The sequence below is a fragment of the Tenrec ecaudatus genome, chromosome 2 (assembly GCF_050624435.1).
Source record: "Tenrec ecaudatus isolate mTenEca1 chromosome 2, mTenEca1.hap1, whole genome shotgun sequence".
Lineage (NCBI taxonomy): Eukaryota > Metazoa > Chordata > Mammalia > Afrosoricida > Tenrecidae > Tenrec > Tenrec ecaudatus.
The window spans coordinates 173677409-173702667 of record NC_134531.1 but is presented as its reverse complement, the minus strand read 5'-3'; the positions used below and the strand labels follow the sequence as shown (position 1 = coordinate 173702667).

The window sequence follows — 25259 nt, the reverse complement described above, 5'->3', positions numbered from 1 at the left end:
CCCTAAAAGTGTTACTTATGAAGCATAGCAAGGTGTTATAGAAAAAGACAGGATATCATTCCTAGGACATAGCTCCAAATGCCAGTATATATTAGCAACTTATATCACTCAGTCAAGAGCTTGTGTCCATCATCTCTCTGCTCATTTCCTCAGCAGTCAGCAGACACAGTCAGCTCTTAATGTATATTTCTTGAGTAAATGAAGGGATAAGTGGATGAATGAATGAATGAATACTAATGGATTATACTGATGTCAAAGGAAGCTAGTTTACCTTCCTTTATGTCTTCAACAATTTTGCTTTTCCACTTGAATGACTGAACTTCAAACTATGACTGCCACTCACTTTATCCTCTCACATCCCACTCCCATCAGATGGCAAAGCATCTAGTACTTCTAGACTCAATTCAGTAATCTATTATATTAGTATCTATTATATTAGTATCCTATATTTTCCCTCATAGCTATACATTTTATTTAAAGGAGACACACACGTTGTATGTGTGTTTCTGTTGGTAGCAGGCAAAATAGAGTAAGACTGTCTCACCTTCTAAGAAACTATCTGAATTGATTTCTCCCCAGAATTCTATCTGAGGAGACAGAATCATAAGGTGAAAGAAGACTCCTTTTCCTTAATCACTGTCAACATGGGTGCTCTCCTCTGCCATCATTCTTTAGTCTTCTGGCACAAAAGGGTGGTAATAATGCTCAATCTCATTTATCTTAATGTTTTCAGAGCTCCAGGAAAATATGTGAAATGTTCCACTGGAGATTTTGCACAAAGATCTCTGTGTTTTTCCCACTGAAATCTATTAAGGTGCACTCCCGATGAAACAAAGTGAGCCCCAGAGAAGCATAGTTCAGTCTCTAATTATACATTGTGTAGCTAAAAATGTACATCAAACCGAGTTTCCCCATTTGAGAATTTACTCATTATTCTCTTCACTCACTCTATGTTAGCCTATCTAATACAAGAATAGTAAGAGTACATTCTTATTTTGTGCCGGCAAAATTGCTACTTCAGCACAGAATGGACTCAACATGTGCTCAGCTCGTTTGGTGGTAGGGCAATAGGCCTCTATCTGTCATCCTATAATCCTCGTTTGACTATGCATCTTTTATAAATAACAATAATTTAATAAACTCTATTCTTAGGAAGCCAGATATAAGAGGTCTTTAACTTCATTGGACTAAGTCACCCAGTTTATGGATGGGAACTGAGGCATAAAAGGTGTTTGCATTGAGTTGTTCCTTCCAAAATATATATTCTGAACTCCTCCTCTCTGTGCCTCTATATATGACTCTGCTGGGAACTGGCTCTCTGAAGATGTATCAGTTAGCAGGAAATCGTATTGGGGTATGATGAGTCCTAATACCACCTGGGCAGATGACGTGAGATGTCGAGAGAGAGATGGAGGAAAGGAGGTGAGGTAGAGATGACTCCACAAGAAAAGACTAGCTGGAGCTGCTACACAACCTGGAAAGCATCTTCCCCTAGGGACTTCAGAGAAAGCATCCAGACATTCATCTGAATGTGGAGACAGTACAATCTTGCTCTCATTGCCTACCTTCGTTAGGGAGCGTTCTCACAGCGGCCCAAGGCATCTAATATTAAGGTGTATTGCTACATGGTTATTGCCCTCAGTACAGGAGCTAGAGGAAGCACACTCCTGTGAAAGCAACCTTCATGGCTCGTGTATATTTCTACTACCTTGTGCAAGTTTCTGCTATTGCATGGCGTGTTTCTCTGACACATAGGGTCAAGGCTCCATGAGAGAAATATCTGCATGTATTACTCATATTGCCCAGTGAGTCCCAAACAATTAATTGTTTGGTACCCAACCCATGAAGCAATTCTAAATATAATTGGTACATTTTATATCTAAGCTATTATAATAAATAATGCAGATATTAAAGAGAGACATGGTTTCAGCTCTCAGAAAAAGTGTTAATCATAGCACTTACGACCCATTTTTATAATTATAGTCTTTTAGATTTCAGACTCCAGGAGGGCAAGACCTTGACTTTGTCTGCCATGAATCTCTAGTACTTGCCACAGTATCCACTATACAACAGTGTTCAATTTTAGAAGAGTAACTTCTGTTTATTTTAGTTTAGTTTCTGCCTTAATATGTGTGATGAAAAGGAATCTTCACCATTTCTTGGTTTTTTCAATATCGTCAGCATTATTGCAACAGCTAATAGAGAGAACTTAGTGTGTCTTCTGGAGAGTTGCTGAGTCAGAATGGACGCCATGGCAGTGAGTTGGGTTGTGCTTTGGCTACATTGTGCTCCTCTCTGTACGTAACATTCCCTCCTCTCTAACGCAACATTATGTTCCTTCTAACTTTGTGAAGTGACTGAGACATCTAATTGAATAAACCATTGAGCATAGAAGACTTCCAAGTGACAGGGTGAACCCACATCTTCCTCTTAGCCAAGCCTTCACGTCCTCTGCGCAAACCACATGCCTTTCTCTTTATGGCCAATCTGAGAAACAAAACTTTGCACGTTTTAAAACAAGGCACCTAAGAAGCATCTAGGAGAGTTATCCTGCCTTTCCACCCCTTGCAAAGGAAGACACAGGTTTAAAAGGTTAACAGCGGGGCACCTGGATCAAGCAAAACTCACTGCCACAAAATCAGGTCTGACTCATAGCGACCCCATATCCAGTTTTAACATTAACAAAGACATGAGTACGAGAAACATATGTAAATGAGCCAAATTTGAATTTTTAAAGATGCCCAAAAAAGCAATCATTGGCCTTTGTTCAAACTTTTCATCTATAGTCAATGGCTCTTTTAGAATTAGTCTAGCAGCTTTTCTGGTTCTTTCTGGAAACACCCCCACTCAAACACCAAAACATTTTAATTCTTATAAGCTACCCAATTTGTGGAGCTTTAACATGTTTCTAAATATTGTGGTTTGGGATAAATTTTCAAAATTAATATGATCTAAATTTTATTCATAATTATTTTGTCCCATGATCCATTTACTTAGTCTGTATTTGATTTGTAGAAACAACTTCACAAATTTAAGTTTTCGAATACTGCTTTTTAATAGCCATTTTATCTAGTTCTGAATATATCATTAGCAAATCAGTCACATGGTTCTCCCACAATCACCCTCTATTTTATTCAACATGGAGTTAAAAATAATGCTTTTATATTTCTGCAGGTGCTAACTGTGAAAGATCCATGACTAGCGATATAAAGGGACTTGCAGAAGGGACGGGAGCTGTGACGCTGCATGCGCACATATTCATTGAGACTCATTGATGGGTGGCAACAATGGGGCCGAGTGAACACCGAGGAAGGCCTTTCTATGTGGCAGGGATTGCAATGCGTATTCTACATGGATCTAATTCTATTCCTTCCAGCAACTCTGTGATGAAATCAACTGCAAAGATGGAGACGATCTTCCCCAAGAGCTTGAAGAGTTTGCTACAATGATTAAGTAGAACCAGTACTTAATTTCACAAAGAAACAAAGGCTGAGAGACATTAAATGGACTGTCCCAGTTCATCAGGGTTTGCTTTAGTTCCTGGATAACCTGATTCCAAACCCTGTTTAATTTTCTCTCTCCTTGTAGTGTTGAAGAATTCACAAAAAAACCTACATTCCCTTTTAATTAAAAAAAAAAGAAAGCTTCAGATTCTTCCTCCATGTATCCAACTAAAACTAAACCCACTGCCAAGGAGCTGACTGCAACTCATACAGACTTCACAGAAATATTGAACAGGGCAATGTAGAACGGCTCTTGTCTTCCAGGACTGTAAATCTTTGTGGGAACCAGCCTTATGGCTGGTGAATTTGATCTGTTGAGCTATACCCAGCACTTAGCCCACCATGTCACTGGAAGATTTTCCTCTATTAATACAGCAAGCAAATTGCACTCACCTGTACTTGACTGAACAATTCCAGAGTCTACAGTTTGTCCCAAAAGGTCATATTGGTTGAGACGGGACCCATCTTCTGCTACAACTACTGACCGTGCTGGCTCTCTGGTCCATTCATAAACAACTTCTGCTCTTGTATAAGCATCTGAAAGAATGGACACATGTGGTTTTCCATTTCATATTTCCTAATTAGTTGATGCGTTTTAACAACCTCATATTTTCTACAACATATTTCCAAAAGGCTAACTTCAAAACTTTATATCTCTAAAGATAAAATCATGGTGAAGACAAAGCACTTACACTAAGAAATAATATTTCATATCCATTCAGTAGTAGAGGCCATTACAAAGAGTGTTCTCATTCACTCACTCCTTGAAAGAATCAAGCATTCAGCCCCACTTTCCAGTTGGATCTTCAGAATTGAAAGAATCCAAAACTGCAGAACTGATGGTGTGAACCAGTAGGTTAGCGGAGGAAGCAAATGGATACAGTATCTTTCTGGCATGAAGTGAGTGACTTATTTAATATTAGCACAGTGAAAGACTGAGTTTCAACATGGTTAATCTGAGAATATGACAGTATCCCCTGGGATACTTTCTGCTCTGTTTGATAAAGTCTAGTAAGAGCTCTGAATCAAGTCAAACACCAGTTATTGAATTTTCTTGGAATGGTAATTACAGCAGATGCCTTGTTATACATGTAGTTTTTCCCATTCTGTAGCAGAGTGATAGAGGAATAAGGCAGACATTGTCTAGGAGTTTAGTTGACTTAGTTTACGAATCTAAAACATATTTGTCCAATGAATTCAGTTTCCTTTTCATTTTTCCAATTGATGTCTATTAAATATTTACAAAGAGCAAGTGCAAAATATTGTGCTGAGAAGAGAACAGTGAACATAACAAATGTCGCCGCTTTGGCACACACCTTTTAGCGGTATGGTAAATAAATAGGTTGTCAACGAAATCCATCATTTCAAACAGTAGTAAGTGTGAAAAGGCATATGCAACAGAATGAAACCTATTTATGTTAAGTAAGAGAGCCAGAACGGTTCTTGAAATGGAAGTGAAGTTTATGGAAAGGCATGACCATGAGCCAACTGAAAGTTTTGAGAAGGGTTGCTGGATAGCGGGGTAACAGAACACCTCCAAGCCAAGACTAAACTCGAGATGTTTGCGGAAAATCAATCAGGAAGACCAATGTGGTCAGAGGGACATGCAGGAGAGATTAAAATGAAATAAAGGGTAGTAAGTAGTAAATGGAACTCAGAGTATAACAAACGAGGAGAAGATCTTAATAAATGTGGTTGTAGTTACATAATCTGTTGTCAATTTGAAAATTAAGAGCGAAGGGCTGGAGTTTAGCCTTTCAATCTGGTTGTAGCTTGATGACCTCATTTGGAAACGCTAAGGAGATAAATAGCTCGCTGGCAGCAGGAAACACGCTCACTTCCTGTGAGACATTACGGACAATGAGCCTGATGGAGCTATGCTGACGCAGCCAGAGTTGAGCTAGAGGAATCTGAGGGGACTCTGTCCAGTGCTGAGAGATGCTTACAATGCCACTGGATCCACAAGACTTCCCACCCACTGGCCTGTGATCTTCTTGCATTTGGCATCATTGCATGTGCTTTCTAAGTCTGAAGAGGACTTTATATATTGGTATCAGATATATAGGCTAATATTTGACTTATGGACTTGATCTGGACTGGGATGTTTTCTCAATATTCAATTGCTCTTATATATAAAACTCTTTCCTATACACATATGCATGTTTATGAATTTGTTCCTCTAGTCCACCTGGACTAGCACAGATGTAAAAACAAAATACATCAGGAAGTATGCTGTACATCAATTTTCAAAAAAAAGTCTCAATTTACTTCCTTTATAATTAATTAACTTTTTATATTGATATGCCCGGTAATTGTGTTGACAATTGTGTTAGTGGAGATGATAGCTATTGACACTTCTCAGATATTTTAACTTGCCATTTAATTTTTAACCTAGCCATTCTTCGAGATGTGAGGGTCGGTCATAGCCCTGATCTTTGATTTGTACAGGTTGGATGAGGAGAAAAGGAAAAGGAATTCCGCAGAGGTTTTGATTTCTAGTCTCAGATCACACACTTTCTCCCTTTAGTTGCAAAATGATGTTTAAAATTTAAAGACAATCAAATTTGCAAAGCAATTAATTCCTGGAGTTTTTGAAGTGAATACTTGATAGCAAAATTTGACCTTATTGTGATATTTGGGTTCTTTGCTGTAATTTTCTGTTACAGATAGTGACAGCAGTTCTGACTCTATTTTAAGAGCTGTTTTAGTGTACTTTACAATTTATAATAATAAACATAACCACCTAAAATTATTAGTCTTTTTACCAATGCAGCCATAAAATATAATTACAGTAGTCTGAGGGAAGAAAGCAACAGACAAAAGCAAAATTGCCCACGGTCCACAGAAATCACTGTAGCTTTGATTTATTCAACTCTCTCCTCAGGAACAGTGGTGTGAGTGGTGATACTGGGAGGGCATAGGGAGAGTAGGTTGGAAAGGGGGAATCAATTTCAAAGATCTACATGTGACCTTCTCCCTGGGGGACAGACAATAGATAAGTGGGAGAAGGGAGACGTGGAACAGAGCAAGATATGATAAAATAATAATTTATAAATTATCAAGTGCTCATGAGGGAGTGGGGAGTGAGAGGAAAAAATGAGGAGCTGATGCCAGGGCCTTGGGTGGAGAGCAAATGTTTTGAGAATGATGATGGCAACAAATGTACAAATGTGCTTTATACAATTGATGTATGTATGGATTGTGATAAGAGTTGTATGAGCCCCTAATAAAATGACTTTTATAAATAAATAAATAGCTACAAATGTATAAAAAAGAAAAGAACCATAGTTATTTGTTCAAATCAAAACATTTTAAAGTGTTGAATGTTTACCTTTTTATATGATTATGAGGCAGCCTCAGAAAAGATGCTAACCCTACGTGGCAGTCTCTGAACTAGTGCCTCTTTAAGTGACCTGCTTTTCTCTACAGTGCACGGTACAGAAAATTTTAGCTACTGTTCCCTTCGCTTTACATGCAATTTTCTCTGATCAGGCATCCTTTCTAAGAATCAGGTGTTTCCTAGGGGCGAACATTCCCAGAAGTTTAAGGCAATATACTAGAAGTTCATGTGTTGGTTAGTGCCTCTGCTATGATGTATGTGTCGCAACATGCCGTCAAGTCAGTTGCAACTCATCGCGACATCCACCAGAGGGAAAAGTCCAGCACTTTCACTATGTCGCCGCCATGCATGAAGCTGCCATCGCCGGTCTACTAGGACGGCGGCTACCTGTTCTGCTAAGCTCGCGGTCGGCAATTTGACCAAACAGTCATTGTGTGAAGAAAAGAGGAGGCTTTCTGCTCCCACAAAGATTTACAGCCTCAGGACCAAGGGGAGGAGCTTCTACTCCGATGGGTCACGATGAGTCAGGGTTGACCGGACACAGCTTTTATTATTGCAGCAACTACACCATCTATCTCTTTGGAGGACTTCTTCATTGACCCTAACTTTACCAAACTTGGTGTTGCCCTCCTGAGGTTTTGTCCAATGTGTGTGTGATGAAGTGTCACCTATTTGCTTCTAAGGAGCATTCTGGTTTGTTCTTCTCTAGGCAGGTTTCTTTCTTACACGCGATGTGCAAAATTTCCAAGTGAATAATGTGGAAATGTTCCTCTTTGACTTTAAAAATATATTTTAAATAATTCCTTGTTCAAAAAAGAGAAATATTTCCTTGTTCTATGCAGGGTGCATGCATTAAAAGAGAATAAGTTTAATTAAAAATGTCTCTTACAGTTTTTTTTAAAGCACAGAGTACAATAGGTTAAGCAAAGCTATATTGTTTACAATTCAGACTAAATTCAGATAATGAACTATTTTTAAAAATAAGAGTCTTGCTTTCTAGTAACACGGAATGTTCCAATTGAAGTAATTTCACATTGTCTTATGTAATTTCACATTATTTTATGTGTGAGAAACTGAGGCATAAAAACAGTCAATTATTGGTTCAAGGTGCATAGAACGACCCCCCCCAACCCCTCAAGAAAAGATAAAAACTCAGAATGTTATTCATTCTATACTACTGACGTTTAAATTGCTGTTCTAGGCAAACCGTTATTTCTATGTTCATAAGTCAAGTACAGATAGTGGTTACATAATTACCACTTTGAGCCATAATGCCTTTCCATATTACCCTAAAGCTCCTGTCCAATTATACTGCCATAAGCAGCAGTGCCTGGGCCCTATCATTTGCTACTTTGTAATATATTGTTAACTGGCAGCTAATATCGTTGAATAAGCAGCAAACAAACACCTGATCGATAACTTTTCTTTTCACATAGTGTTGATGTCTCCTTTCTTGCAATTTCTTGGCAATCTCATTATATATAAAAATGATAAAAATGTATTCAGTAACTGTGTGTGACATCCACTGTGCAATTGGAGAATAATCCCTAAAGAAATATCCCACAGCAAACAAGTAATTTTATATGTTAAAGTTAGATATTTTAGGATAAATGAGGTCCTCACAATAGGCAATATTCTGTGAAAATTTAATTGGCTTGAGACAATTCAGCATAAATTAAAGCCGATTGAATAAGCCTTCAACTACTTAGTCCATAACATTATGCTTGGCTTTTAATAAATCAACAGATTATATAGTTTGGTTGTTTTATTTTTAATAACTTTTAATAAGACAAAAAAGACCGACAGCGTTGTACACAAGACCTTTGTGAGATAAACACCTTTGAACACAGATACAGTAAACGGACAGCAGTTACTGGTTGACATCACCTTTAAGGACCTCTGGCTTTCCTTTTGTATGTTAGGGTGGTCTAGGACATTTTTAGAGTTGCTGAGAATTTATTTACATTTCTAAGTACCCTTCTCTTCATCTTCACAAAGTATGGTGCTCAGTAATCACTGAATGTTTATTTATGAAGCCCTGAAAAGCTCGAGTACTAGCCTTGAGTCAGAATCCACAATCGGAATCTCTTCTAGTCAAAGTTGCATTACGCAATCCCACTCCCCAAACCCTCAAAAAAAGGTAAACGTTCTATCGTGCTTTTTATTGTCAGGTGATCTGGCCTTATTTATCCCTAAAAAGCTGAGGCCTTTATCATTAATAAGCAGAAAACGCAGTTTAGCATTGATTAACAGAATCCAGTGAATGGTGGCAGAGAAACATTTCTTTTTAAGTTAAGATCTTATAATATATGGATTATGTTGCTTCATAAGCCTCTTGAATATTTATTATAGTTTTCCACTAAATTGAAACCTTATCCTCGCTTATCTCTTGTTGATCCTCATCTCTGATATTTCAACAATCTGCTTGTCCTGAAAAGTAGATTTTGAAAAAAAATTTTTGTCCTACTTTTGACCTCAGTTTCTTCACCTTTGAAATGTGATAATTAGAACAGTTTGGGGATTGAAGATACAAGTGGACCATCCTTAATTGCCTTCCCAATGTAGTCAATACTAACTAGTCATGGTATCCTCGCCCAGTGCGTCCACAATGTCTGAGCCTGTCTTCCACTGTTAAGACTTCCCTGTTTAAACAGAATCTCCCACAGATCTTAAACCTGTTCTTGCAAAACCTCCCCCCTAAAAAGAAGAAAGCCCTCAAGCACAGAGGAGGCAATTTAGCTGTATAATTGTAGCATTTATCCATTCAATAAGTATTTATTGAGTGCTTATACTGTATCAGGCTTTGTACTCTGAAATGGTGAACAAAATAAATTTTTTTTCTTATAGCGGTTAAAGTCTCTAGATCAGCGGTTCTCAACCTTCCTAATGCTGTGACCCTTTAATACAATTCCTCATGTTGTGGTGACCCCCCCAACCATAAAATTATTCTCATTGCTGCTTCATAACTGAAATTTTGCTATTGTTATAAATCAGGTGACCCCTGTAAAGGGGTCATTTGACCTCCAAGGGGTCGCAACCCACAGGTTGAGAACCGCTGCTCTAGACTCTGCCACCCAGATGTTCCCCACTAAATAAGATAAATCATTTTAGCTATGATAAGTGCTATAATAGAAATATCCATTGTGATCAAGAAGAATAGTGGGGTTGTGCAAATGTAGAGAAAACCTTCAGGCAAAGTCTAGGGGATGGGATTTTTGCTGGGACTTGATGAAAAGTAAATATCAAAATAAACCAAGCGTAGAAAATAGCACTTGCAAAAACTCCAAGGTGGAAACAAACTTGTGATCTTCTAGATCAGAGGACAGTGAGGCAAAACACAGTGATCCTTGACAGAGAAAAAAGACCTGCCAGGGGCCGGGTCAGGCAAAGGAGTTTGAATTTACCGAATATGATTTCTGCATGGTAAAATGATGCTGAATAATTATTTTTACAACAAATGCCACGATAATATTTATAGCATGAAATATATCAATGCCAGATAGTGAGTAGTTTGAGATATCATTGGCTAAATTAGTTGGCAAAATAAGTCCACTGAATTCAGGGTATTTGAATGCTGAATTTAGTTGAGTAGAGCTTAAAACTGGTTCAGATGAGTCATAGCTGAAAAAGTGAAACTGGAACTGAACCCAGCTCTGGGATGGGTGGCTTAGAGGAGGCAGAGTGAGCTCCTCCAAGATCCTGAGATGTGACTGGTTTACTGCAAGCGCGGTGAAGAGCAACACATTCAGAGTGACATGGTTGGGTGCCATTTTTAAGTTGAGAACTGTTGGTTTTGACTCAGAGAGTTGCTATGCAACATACACTCTGTCATTATTTTCCAATAGGGAGATTACCCTTAGATCAAGGCTTTGACCAATAATCCTCCAATTCCAATTACCATTTCCATTCGCCCCCTTTAAAAATCTAGGTCTGTTTCAGTTTTACTTCAGAAGCCATGGATCAATCATATTGATTCAGTCCAATGACATTCTAGAAATTATGAAGAGAGAATTTTAGAGGAATGGTGGCAGTGGGAGTGGGACAGATATAAAGTCCAGCATATGAACTATGCATAAGTGGGATTACAATAAGTACTCTTTGAGGAGTGAGACCTGTCCCTGGTACTATACTAGGAATCTGCTGTGTAGTAGGCCCTGAACGCGTGGTGACACCACAGACACCAGAAGGGGCATACTATCCAATCCTGTGTCATCTCTAGGGTAACCTGCAGGGCAGACCATTGGGATTTAGAAGATTTTCATTGGCTAATTGGTTACACGCTGGGCTGCCATCAGCAAGGCCAGCAGTTTGAAACCACCAGCTGATCTGCAAGACAACTTTCTCCTCCCATGGATATTACAAACTTGCAAATTCCCGGGAACTGTTCTAGCCTGTAGTTGCTAAGACTGGGCACCAACTGGATGGCAGTGAGTTTAGTTAGTCAGAATTTTCAGATGAAGATTACCAGGCATATTTTCCTAGTAAGATTTTTTGTTTTTGAAAACAAGGGAAAATGTCTATTTTTCTTTATCTTCAGGTTTTCTTACATGACCAGACACTATTTCTCTACCATCCCCTATTAATTCCCAACACCTCCAGCTTTCTTCAGGTGGCCATATGACACACATCATTGAATAATGAGTTATGAGTAGATGTCTATGAGGACTTTAGTGAAAGGTTTTATTTTCTTTGTAATATGACTGCTTCTTTTTCTTTACGGTTCTTCCTAGTCATCTTGAGAGACGCTGCAGCAGCCATCAGTCACCCGGAAGACCATGTAAGGGTCTCTCAAGATATCAGCCCTCTTAAGATGCTGAAGTAACCTGTGCTCAATCAGTGACGACTTACGTTCAGGCATCTTGTATGAAAATAAAGCTTCTAGGGTAGTGGGTTATTTGTTGGACTGTTAACAACAGGGTCAGTAGTTCTACTTCACAGGCACTCTTTCGGAGGACAATGAATCTGCCGGCAAGTTTTGTAAAGATTTATGGTCTCAGCACTCCAATGTGACAGTTCTAGCCTATCTTAGAGGGTCACTGTGAATTGAAATCAACTTAATAGCATTGAGATGTTGGTTTTTCCCCATGAAAAGTCACTCTTGAAAACATTCCTGCCTTGTCTACTTAATGTGAAATGTATTATTCAAGGCAGAACACTTACGAGGAGGAAATTGGCATACTGAGAATTATACCGGCCTAGGAAGCATAAATCAGTATAATCAGGCACAATGACGTGTTCTGTGGAGATCCTACCTCCAAAGTTATTTTGTGGATTTTATGAGTATATACATCTAAATCATGTAATGTATTGCCCGAAATACAATGAACACAATGTGTACATTATCAGTATTAACAACAAACTGTAAATCAGAAGGAAACAAGGTAATGACAAACAAGAAACTTATTAAAAACAAAATTCCATTGATGACAAACAAGAAACAGTGAAAACAAAATTGGGGAGGTGGGAGTTATCCCCAACATTACTTAAAACTGAGAGTTGATCAAGTAGACTATGCTTGAATTTCAGTTTAGGAAGAGAGTTAGAAATAGAGAAAGTGATCTGGCTTTTCCTAGTGCTGCAAGGGTACTAAAGGCCATTTGCTATTTTCTTTGCTGTCTTCCTACATTACCACTCCTTTCCTTCTGTGAATCATATCTTTACCAAAATAGTTGCTCACACTGCCTGTCTACTGACAGCAGAAAGCTAGAAAGTAGCCTGGGAGTTGACTCAGCCATGTACACAACACCCCTGTAGAAAACCAAGACTCCATTATCCCCCCTCAAAAAGCTGACGGATGGCGTAACCAGATAACCTGCCACTCCTGTCCATGGCTGTCATGGCTTCTCTAGCGTGTGCCTGCCTAACTTCACATGGCAAATGCCAGAGCGTTATTGTAAAAGGGTATCTCAGACAACTTCAAGAGCATTAATATATGCATAAATTTCATGAAACATCCAGATGGATCTAGATCTTTTCTAAGAAGAGGAGTAGGGTAAATTGCTGGCAACATCTGCTAACTGTCGGTTTCAGCATTAAGAAACATTTATTCGTTGTTCTTTACGCCTACCAATTTTTCCATTTTATAAACCAGCTGAATTAGTTTTAAAGTCATAAAAAGGTGATTAATAATGTCAACCAAAAATAATAATCCCAATTTCTTTAAAAGATGTTATCCATGTAGTTAGTATAAACATCCATGGGCCATTACTTTTCCCATGAATATAACTTAAACAAAAAAGTAACAAAAATTTTCTATTAAAGAGTTTAATATATGCTTTCTAGGTAAAAAATAAGGAAATATATTTCCTAAAATCCCATACTTAAATATCAAAGTCAAACAATATTGCTTACAAAATATTCTTGCAGAATTTAGTTCATTATGTTTTCTTGAAAATTATTATCTATTGCTCCATCCGGTATAACAAGTGGGCAGTTTCTTGCTAAAATGCACACATCCCTCGGAAGGAAAATCCCACATTTAAAGAAATGTACTCACAGCTTCCAAATTTTAGCGGACAGGCATGAGCATCCATGGGGAAGTCCTCCAAGTGCATGGGGCACTCGGCACGCACCGTCAGCCTGCTCGACGCCAGAAAGGAAGCGCACACAAGCACACAGCGTTAGAACCATCTGGATAAACACGCCTGGATTGTCACTTACGGTAGGAAATAAAAAGCAAACTGGAAATGTATGGTTATCTGTTAATAATGCTGTTATCAAAAAGAAATTACAATAATAAATGCAATTACGTGCACATGCGTGTGTGTGCGTGTGTGTGTGTGTGAAAGTAGGTGAAATCTGATTTTGTGCGAACAATAAGCATTGCTGTGTTTCCCAAAACAAGTATCACTAACTAATCCACTAAACGACAGAAACGTCTTTGAGAAGAAAACTAAATATAAACCCCGTAAATACTTGTTTATGTACTGATTTCTACTTCATTGTAACCATGTGAACAGCAAGGAAAAGAAAGACATTTTATTTCTTAAGTGTAGTTTTCTTCTCCTCTTCTCCAAAAAAAAAAACCACACCAATAAACAAAAACACCCAATGTATATAAACTGGAGCAATAGGTGAACGAAGAACTGTCAGAGGTTTTGTGAGAATGACATTTATTTCAAGTCTCTTTGAGAGTTAAAATGTGATCACTTCTTGACTTTGTGGATACTCTCTGTCGCTTGATTACACACTCGCTGCCTCATCAAAACTAGGACGCTGCTGTCTTCTCCTCGGGCCGTATGAACTGAGAATATTAATTTACCTCGCATAACTTGTAGCAAATATATTTACTTAGATTATTAATAGTTCACAAAATGTAGCAAAATGATTTTATAGCCAGTACAATCGTTAAGTAAGATCATAATATTGATGAAAACAAACAGGAAATAGAACGCTTGATGAGTAATATTGAATTCATAAGTCAGAGCATTATGCAAAATGATGGTGCTGTAGAACAAGTGCAAAGAAATTTGAGAGCTGGAGATCAAAGCCAGCTAATTATTGATGGACGATAGTGCATATTTAAAAAAGCATGAATTAGTATTCGGGATGTGCTGAGTTTGAGACTCACAAACAAGTGTAGGCTGCTTCGAGGCAGAGAATTTCAGATTTCAAATATGAACATCGCCGATTTAGATGAGTTGGCAAGGTTCCAACACGGTTCCACTCTATTTTCTCTCCATCTTTTTTACGAACTTTTTATTCTTTAATTCGAATTATACCTGAGGTCCCCAACCAGGTTTAATGTCTAAAGTGGCGCTTCAGGTATTTCGGGAAGAGAGGTCCGATGCCTATACGCTGTCTACTTATATACTATGAACTATGACTTTTTCTCTATGTTAAATAAAGCCTGCCAGGTTGAGGGTTTTACCTTCATTCTATTTTATACCAAATAATAGTGACTGGGTGAAATAGACTGTAAGGCATTTACCCAATATAAAACCACAGTACTCTTATAACTCATCTGTGAAGGAAAGAACTTGCCATGAATGACAAGTCCTAAGCAAGTCTTAATGTCTTATAAATACCTAAGTGATGATTTTCTCTTTAAAGACTACCAAGTACTTTATTTCATGCATGTTCTCTTCATACAACCATAAAAAACCAACAAGATTCTATATTTGATAATAAGAACAAAAGGAAGACACGTTTATAGACAATAAAATATTCACATAATCATAGTTTAAACAAAGTTAGGCAATCATTCTCTGTTTACCTAATGATGATTCACTGCCATTAACTCACTGACTCATAGCCACCCTAAAGAATAGGTAGACCTGTCCCCATGGGTTTCCAGAACTGTCACTCTTTATGGGAGTAGAAAGTCTCATCCTATCCCTAGTGAATTATACTAATGAGAATCCATATACATCAAAAAATACATTTGGGTCAGGGTTTGGGGTTGGGGATAAAATGGACACAATGTCAAGGAGTCCAGAAAGAAAAAGGATGTTTGGAAATTGATTGCTTTAGTAATTGTACAATTCAGCTTGATGAGATTGAACTATGGAATGAGGTGATATATATATATATATATATATATATATATATATATATATATATATATATATATATATATATATATATATATATATATACTTTCAATTAGTAAACACATACATATATTTTACTTGAGTCTTTTGTTTTAAGAATATATTTACTTTCCCTGATTTTCCTTTCATTTGACTTCTTTTTAATGTTTACAAGGATTTTAGGATATATACCTTAAGATAGCGTCTAAGAATTTAATGTAGACCTTGTTAGAATGCAAGAATATATGTGATTTACAATAGAATAAAGAAGTTCTTTATATTGAAATAGAGTGTTTGGAAAACTGAATTGTACTATTGTTCTACTTAACATGTATTGCCAAATTTTTTCCCATTTCCCCGCTAATAATTCTATTTAGCATTTTCGTGCTTTTATGATATTTAAGCAAGTAGGGTATTTTCATAGAAGAGTAATTTTTAAAGTTTAATAAAAGCACAGAAAACAGAATGCCAAATCCCTACCTTCAGCCATCAGTTGATAGTTGGTAAGTGGAGTCCAGCAGCACAAAAATATTCCTGAATAAAATTAAATGCAGTCCACTCACCTCATAGTGTACAGCAAAGTCCCATCCTCTGTAATACGCAGCAGTTTGTTAGGCATGGTCATGTTGTGGGCCACTGACTTCTTTCCATTGTGAAAAAATGTATCCGGAGTCCAGATTTTACTTGCCATTAGGTTGTTTAATCGAAGAACTGTCATGGGTCCTTTAAATTTTAACCTTTCATCCTTCCAGCTTTGCCGGAAAAATACATCTATTGTATATTCCTAGGAAATTTTGGGAAAATGGCAAAGTTCAATGTACTGTATTTTGCAATGCAGTTACTTTATACAGAACAAACATTATTTTTGTTACTGAGAAGTAAAATATGCTCTAAGCGATATTTTAATAATAAATGCTTATAATCCATACACACTGATGTCAGGAGAATCCCTGGCTCTTTATTATTAATTATTATTATTATTAATAGAAAGTTTTGAAAGCATTTCTTCATCAGAAAAAATTCTGCAAACAATCTCCTAACATATGTAAAACAAGCAAACACACAAATATCCTCCAGTGCCCACAACACAACCCTAGAATATATAGATTATATTACAAATGGATGCCAGATATTTGTTAATCAGTACTTAACTTTGACTCATGATAACCCATGTGCTACCGGATAGAACTGTGTCTCACAGAGTTTTTGTTACTGTAGACTTTTGGAAACCAAATACTAGACCTATCTTTGCAGGTGCCTTTGGGCGGGGTTGAGCAAGGAGCCCTGGTGGCATAGCAGTTACAGTGATGACAAGTTGGATGACTAAACAAAGATCATCAGTTCAAAACTACCAGCCACTTCACAAGAGCAAGGAGATTATAGTCTTGGTAACCCAGGGGGCAGTTCTACCCTGATCCAAAGGGACAATAGGAGAAAGAATTAACTCCATGCAGGGAGTATGAGTCTGGGGTCCGGCAGGGTTGAAGGGATTACCTTTCAGTTATTTGCCCATGTTTACCTTTTGTAAGGCCTAGAGGTGATTATCTTCATGAAAAATAATTACTATGATTATCCTAGGCCTAAAGATAAGAAGCAATATTTGGGAGACACCTTGCTTGATATCTGATAATCTCACAAGGAAGCCCAGGTCAACCATGGTTCTAATGTAGTGCTGAAAGTCCTCCTTCCTTTTGGCCAAATAAAAAAAATTTTCCCAGATATTGTACAGGGATGTTTAGCTCTCTACAAAATGAACATTATAAAAATGATAAGAGCATTTGATTGGTACTTTGGAACACAAAGTGTGCAGGTGTGTGAAAATGTGTGTCAGTGTGATTATGTGTGTATAAAACAGATGAAGTATGTGTGAAGCTCATCATCATTCACAGCTACACATCTATTTATTTGAATAGAGAAAACATTCTTAGGGCAATACCCAGAGACAAACATCCACTAATCTGAAAACAAGCAATGAGATTTATCAGTTCTTACAATTGAAACAGATAATATCCATCTTTCTGCAATACTTGCCACAATAATACTACATTTGGAACTCAATGGTTCAAAATGAAGACAAGTATATTCTGTTAGTGTGGTCTGAGCTAGAGGGAGGTCTAACTTGGAAACCTAAAAATCATGCCATGTCTTCATAACTCTAAATTCTCAGCTGTCAAAAATATAAATGAAATATACACACATGTGTATGCATGTACATAACCACTTTATTGTTAAGAGCTATTGAATTGACAATGATGCATAAGACATGATATTACAGAATATAATGACCTCATAATATTTATTTTTAAAATAAATCATTTCATTGGGGGCTTGTACAACTCTTATCACAATCCATACATCCATCCATTGTGAGTCAAGCACATTTGTATATTTGTTGCCATCATCATTCTCAAAATGTTTGCTTTCTACTTAATCCAGTTGTATCAGCTCCTGATTTTCCCCGCTCCCTCCTCACTGCCCCCCTCCACTCATGAACCCTTGATCATTTATAAATTATTATTATTTTGTCATATCTTACACTGTCTGACAACTCCCTTTCCCACTTTTCTGTTGTCCATCCTCCAGGGAGGAAGTTATATGTAGATCTTTGTAATTGGTTTCCCCTTTCTACTCCTCCTTCCCTCCACCCTCCCGGTATTTCCACTCTCACTACTGGTCCTGAAGGCATCATCTGCCCTGGGTTCCCTGCATTTCCAGTTCCTATCTGTACCAGTGTACATGCTCTGGTCTAGCTAGATTTGTAAGGTAGAATTGGGATCATGAGGGTGGGGAGGGGAGGAAGCATTTAAGAAATAGAGGAGAGTTGTATGTTTCATCCTTGCTACACTGCACCTTGACTGGCTTGTGTTCTCCCCACAACCCTTCTGTAAGGGGATTTCGAGTTGCCTACAGATGGGTTTTGGCTCTCCAATCTGTATTCCCCCTCATTCACAATGATATGATTTTTTGTTCGTTGATGCCTGATACCTGGAAACTTCGGCACCTTGTGATCACACAGGCTAGTGTGCTTCTTCCATGTGGGCTTTGTTGCTTCTGAGCTGGATGGCCACTTGATTATCTTCAAGTCTTTAAGAACCCAGACACTATATATTTTGATAGTCAGGCACCATCAGCTTTATTCACCTCCTTTGCTTATGCAACCTCATAATATTTCTTAAGGTATAATCTTTTGGCAGTGAGGTCCAGGTCTTTGCAGTTGATAGTTGTGGTCACTATATTTATTCATCTCCTTGAGGTTCCTCTTTTCACTGATCTTCTAATTTAGCAAGTATAATGTCCTTTTCCAGGCACTGGTCTCTTCTTAGAACATGTCCAAAATATATGAAAAAAATTCTCTCAAATATCCTCGATTCTAAGGAGCATTTTGGTTGTCTTACTCCCCTAATCTTCTAAAAGCCACCTTTGCCATTCATTCATTCATTCATTCGTTCATTCATCCATTCAAACTGTCTTGTCTAGCAGTTTTGCTCCATGCAATAGCTTGATTGAATTCTGAACTGCTACATCCTTGACTGTAGCTTGTGACTCTCAGTAAAACGTTTGGAAAATTCAAAGCTTTCTCTATTCATCATGATATTGTCCACTAGAACAGTTGTAGGATTTTTGTTTCTTTACGTTGAATTGCAACAGACAGTGAAGATTGCAGTCTTTGATTTCCATTAGCGAATGCTTTAAGCCCTCATTGCTTTCAGTAGGAAAAGCTATGCCAACTGAACATTACAGATAATTAATAAGCCTTCTTCTAATCTTGATGCTGTGTTCTTTTTCATATTGTTCATCTTCTTGGATCATTTGCTTAGCATACTGATTTGAGTAATTATGGTGAAAAGATACAATGCTAACATTCACTTTTTCTGATTTTAAACTGCAGAATTCCCTTGTTCTGCTAGTATGATTGCAGCATTATCCATAGTTTGCTAGAACCCACACAGTTAAATGCCTTTGCATAACCAATAAAATGAAAGGCATTGCCTTTCCGATATTCTCTGCTCTCAGCCAAGGCCTGTCAGACATCAACAATGACATCCTTTGTTCTAAGTCCTCTTCTGAATCTGACCTGGAGCTGTGGCAGTTTCCTGTATTTTTATAGCCACAGCTATTTTTGAATTATCCTTCATGAATTTTTTTTGATTGTGATATTTTTCAATAATGTTTATATTGTTTTTGGCCTCTTTTTTCAGAATGAACTTAAACAAGGATCTCTTGTGCTCAGTCGTTGTCCTCTTAATATCTTGACATGAATCAGCGTTCACTAGTACGTACCAGCTTCTTGACATATTTTGGTCGTTATCCTGTCAATGCCTATAACCTTGTTTTAGCTAATGCCTTCAGGGCATCTTGAGCTTCCATCTGCAATCCAGCAGTTCCTGATCTTAGGCTACCTCTTTTTTGAACATGGACAAGTTGTTTATCGTACAGTGATTCTTTGTATTCCTTCTACCCTCCTTTGATGTTTTCTGAATCTTTTAGTCTTCTATCCATAGAATCCTTAAAAATCACAATTGCCAACTTATATGTTCCTTCATATCTGCCAGTAAGATAGATACTAATACTGGTCTTCCTTTTTGGCTTTCTAGTTCTTGGTCTTTGCACATTTCACTGTAAAACTTAATTTCTCTTAAGTTTCTCTTTGAAATTTTCTGTTTGGCTCTTTTGTTTCATCGTTTTCCCCATTACCATTAGCTACCCTAAGTTCCAGAACAAGTTTCAGAATCGCTTCTGACATCCACTTTGGTGTTTTCTTTGGTTTTTTTTTTTTGTTCTTATTTTTTCAAGTGTGATATTCATGTTGTTCTTCCGTACTTGTCCATCCTCCTGTCACTAGTCTTTAGAGTCAAATCTCTTCTTGAATGTTCCATAAATTCCGATGGTGTATTTGAATGGTTTCACTAGAGAAGCAAAAGCAGTGACTAAATGTGTCTAAAAGTGCATGGAGAAGTGTATTACACAATTGAAGAAGGGTGTAACTTCAAGTTCAGACAGGTTCCAAGTCTGTGAGTCAAATGCTAGCCGAGTAGCTTCTCCTGACTCTCACCAGGGATGAATGAAACCAAAATTGGCAGAAAAACCACAGGTTGATGGCTGCAGCAGTGAAAGAATTCATGGTCAATCAGCCAGGCTCGTGGCTGGCCAGTAGGTCAGAAGGCAGGTTTCTGAGAGTTCCCAGGATCATCAGTGTGGTAGGTCTATCCGTGTGGTAGGCCATTTGATAAATTCCAGTGAACAGGAGATACAAAATACCACATACAAAATCTGGGCCCAATGAAAATCAGAAAGCTTCCCCACTTGAGGTGAAGTAGATCTTTTTAAAGTGTTGAAAAGCAAGGATATCTCTTTGAGGACTAAATAAAGTACACCTTGCCCAAACTAAGGTATTTTCAATTACCCCATATGGAAGTGAGAGTTGGATATTGAGTTAGGAAGAGTGAAGAAGAATTGACACATTGCATTATTGTGTTAATGAGGAATCTTGAAAGCACCATGAACTGCAAAAGGAACCACGTTTGTCTTCAAAGATGCACAGCTAGAGCGCTCCTGAGAGGCATGAACGGTGAGACTTCGTCTCATGTACTTTGCACAAGTTATACATGTTATCAGGAGAGACCAATCCCTAGAGAAGGACATCTTGTTTGGTAAAATAAAGGGGAACAAAAAGAGGAAGGTCTGTGACTTGACAAGATGGACTGGCACAGTGGCTGCAACTCTGGCTCAAATACAAGAACAATTGTGAGGATGGCACAGGGCTGGGCGTTGTGTCCTGTGTTGTCCACAGGGTCAGTGCAGGCGTGAAGCGACTGGACAGCACCTAACGGCAACATCAGAAGTGGGCTGTATCCACAAGGACGTGTGATTGCTTGCAGAGGGTCTGTGACCTGAGTAATCTCACCATAACCTTGCATCTCACCATAACCTTCTTACAACTGATGGGGTGTGATTGCATTGGATTAGGTCAGATCACAGGAAACTTAAAGTTCTTAACTACCAAATCACTAATAATCCCTGTCCAGTCAAGTTAACATAAAACCGATCACAGATCGGGTATCCCCAAGGTTATACTTTTTCTAATGCACTAATTTTCATTTTCTTCACCTTAAACCTGAATTCACTTAGGAGCAATTATGTTTTGTTCCTCAGTTGGACTCTGGTCTTATTTTAGCTAATGATTTTTGAGTTCCTGCATTATCTCTTCCCACAGATATAGTCAGTCAACTTGACCTCTGTATTCTATTTGGTGAGGTCTACATGTATAGTCACTGTTTACATCATTGAAGATAGGTATTTGAAAAGAAATCATCTGTGGTCTTAAAAAATTCTATCACACGGTCTTTAGCTGTGTTTCCAGCAACTGGATCATATTTTCCAACAATTAATCCTTTTTCTTTCTTCCCAACTTTCACGCTTCAGTCACCATTAATTATTAATCCACCTGGATTGAATGTTTGATCAATTTCAGCCTGAAGGGGTTGGCAGAATTGTTCCATTTCTATACCACTAGTGTTAGCCATAGGAGTCCTGCCAGTGCATTGGGCTGCTATTCAGATGGTTGACAGTTCAATACCACCAGGAGCTCCTTGGGAGAAAGACTGGGTTTTTTACTGCTATAGTTACAGTCTTGGAAACCCCCCGGTGGATCACTATGAGTTAGCATTGAGTTGATAACAGATAATTTTGTTTTTGGTTTGAGCTTTAGTGGTTGGTGCATATATTTGACTAATAGTTGTATTGACTGGTCTCCTTGTAGACAGATAGATAGACCATCACATATAACTTTGTTCATTAAAATAGCTCTTGAAATGACTAGGGAGGATCAGGAACATTGAGTATGGGAATTCTATTGCGGAAATTGTTCAGTTTTGCGATTTGGAAGATGTAGGGTGAATTATCTTAGAATCAGGAAGGAAATGTCCCAGAGCCATTGAGAAAGAAGAGCTTGGAGAGGCGTACATCCAAAAATCCATGCGGATACACTGACTATGTCACAGAGTTCATGAGACAGAGTAATGGTCTTCCTGGAACACAGAATGAGTAAAGAGGGCTTTCAAAGGCGGCTGGTTTGCAGAGAATTGGGCCCTTTGGTTATTTATCAGAACTAAAGGAACTTTATAACATTTTCAAGATATTGGCAGAGACCAAGTAGCCATGTGGTTGACAGACTCAGGACCAGAGACATATGGGCTTACTGGCACTGGCTGAAAAGAAACATTGCAGATGAACAAACTACACCCTTAACATTTCTGAAAATAACTTGTGACTTGTGAGATTCACTATTAAACTTTCATAGTCATGAGTATTGTCTGGGAGTTGTGTGACCACTGTAATGAGTTACTGAGCCCAGCAGAGAAAGCAGAGTGTCATCAAAGGGATACTTGGTTTTAGGATAAAAACGTTGGAGGATGGGATTTATCTGTCCTCAGTCTCATAGGACTCATCCTTGGGAAGACAGATAGCTATATTCTCCTCCCTCCAAATGAAGCACCAAGCCATTCCCTAAGCAGGTCTTCCTTCAGGGCTAATGGAGAAGCTTGATAGGTAAGAATATAATATAAAATGGCATGTGAATGATTCATCACTTATCCACTTTGATTTCTAGTCAGTCATCTTTAAGGTGGTCAAGAAAAGAGCAAATAGCCACCTAATTATAAATGAATGTTTCAACAATATACAAATTGATCAAGTTCTCATGAATCTAATAATGTACACTTCTTTGTTTGCTGTAAGGAAATTTTGTGGTATAATAATTTTAAATAAAAACTTAAAACATACTGTATATCATATCTTGGGCATAATATATTCCAATGGAAATCAGTCCACGCATTAAACTGCATGTGTTGATTGCTTATCACATGTGAAATGAATTCTATGAGATTACAAAATCTATTGAAAACATTCCTTTCAAGTACTGTCTGGTCAAGTACACACTAATGCAGAGACACCCAAACAAAACCAAGCAAAACTGATGGGAAAACCATTTATTTTTCATACTCTCAGTTGGTAGAATTCAAAATGAAAACTGAGTAAGCAAATAATAGCAGTTGATGATGATCAAATCCTGACTAATCAACAGTACAAACATTTGGTCTCTAGTTTGCTGCAAACTGTCTTCCGCATAATTGTCATGGAAATAGCCGATTGCTGCCAGTACCTACTTATCTAACATGACGTTGCTTCTACGGTAAAAATGTATTCGACACGATGGACATCTAGATGAACTTCTTCAGGAAGTTGAACAAGAAAGTGAGGTAGGACACGGTGATTATGAATACAAATTCTAAACCCACTAGCTATAACTGCGACATCAATCTGTGAGAGGAATAGCCCGAAGTTCCTTGCCCTCTGTGAGCTCATTTCCTAATACTTCACCCAACTAATGTGGGAAGTAATTAGTTACCACACACGAACGGGTTTTAAAAATGCCTAGCACGTAGAACACTCTCGGTAAATGTTAGAAGTAAATTGCCTTGGTACACTTAAAAAAATCAACATACGTTTATGTGAGACTTCTTATGTAGTTGAGAATGAAAAAAGTGTTATTTCCTTGGAAAAGTGGTAGGGAAAAAAATCCCAGGGAAGTGAGAAGCTGGGAACAAGCAAGGCAAACAACAAATGAATGTGGAAAAGGACGAGCAAGGAGGACTCTCTGCCGAAGAACTGCTCCAGCCCCACTGTTCCAAGCCCTACTGATCTTGTGCTACCCTGCTCAACAAAGAACATCCCCGGAGAATATGAACTGTACTTGCAAGACTGACAAAAATACCCTTTACATTTAAAAAAAGTATTGTGTGGAAGTGTTACTGCTTGCACCGTTTAATACCATCCGTGTGTGCTTCAACTTAATGCATTTCAGCCTCTGTGGGAAAGAGAGTTCTATGAAGGTGTTGCTTGGCTATTTCGGTCAGAACCTAGGGCCCTGGGAATGGGCTGTTTGATTGCAAATTAATGGTTTTTAAAATCAAGTGAAGCAGTTGTCCTAATTCTGTTTTCTATTCTAGAAGAAGTCAGATGCCTTGGGAGGTAGGGTGTCTCTAGGGCTGAATGGACTGGGTTCAAATCACTACACATAGCTAGCTAGGTCATATTCCTCCTCTGGAAATGTGCATAATAATAGTGCTGAGCTAAAAGTTTTGGCATGAGGATAAGAAGAAATATGACCCATCAGGCCGTGAGCATGTTGTCTGTCTGCCATAATGTAAGCCTTCGGTAATTTTAATGTTATTATGGCTATAATTATTAATTAGATATTTTATTAGCTCTCTTAATAAACTACAAAGCTTTTCCTATTATGAAAAAGCAGTTTTATCATTCTGCTCCTAACCTGATTTTCTCCAAGTCACGTTGTTTTTCCTGTGCAGAATTCTATCACAATGTGACTTACATGATTTATCTTCTATAGCAAGGTGGTCAGAAATAATTTCCACTAGCTGTTTTAAAAAGTCAGTTGCATATCTAAGGCTAATTGGATCCATTGACAGAACAGTTTAACAACATAACCAGTTCAGAAGTTTCAGACAACGGGGAGTCTTGCTCCCTCGCACTGTTCTACACTTTGTCCCCCCTTCTTATCTAGTCTTTGAGCCAAGATCATATATCACCAAGTCATGATAAGCACAGGACTAATCAAAAAGCTTTGGTGACACAAACAGCCAAGCACTCAGTTGCTAACCAAAAAGTTGGTGGTTTGAAAATACCCAGCTACTCTGTGACTGAAAACCTCAAAGAAGCACTTCTGTAAAGATTACAGCCAGGAAAGCTCCAATTTGTTACATGGGAGCTAGGTGAACCGAAACTATATAGGTTAAAATCCACTCCATGCATATTGCATAGGCATTAGTAATTGTATATCAAAAATCATAGCACTTTATATGATTG

At 38.0% G+C, this 25259-nt stretch overlaps 1 protein-coding gene and 1 non-coding gene across 2 annotated transcripts in view; one reads left to right on the top strand and one right to left on the bottom strand.

Annotated features, from left to right (window-relative positions):
* GABRA1 (gamma-aminobutyric acid type A receptor subunit alpha1) overlaps window positions 1–25259 on the bottom strand; it is a 68102-nt gene that overhangs the window by 19904 nt on the left and 22939 nt on the right. Inside the window, exons 4-6 of the mRNA XM_075543187.1 lie at window positions 15938–16158; window positions 13340–13422; window positions 3897–4040 (exon numbers count right to left, since the gene is read on the bottom strand). Coding sequence (XP_075399302.1) covers window positions 3897–4040; window positions 13340–13422; window positions 15938–16158 — 448 coding nt within the window. The remainder of the gene's footprint in view (window positions 1–3896; window positions 4041–13339; window positions 13423–15937; window positions 16159–25259) is intronic.
* LOC142442053 (U7 small nuclear RNA) lies at window positions 2788–2845 on the top strand. Its single transcript, XR_012783311.1, has one exon. It is a non-coding gene; the product is annotated as a U7 small nuclear RNA (small nuclear RNA).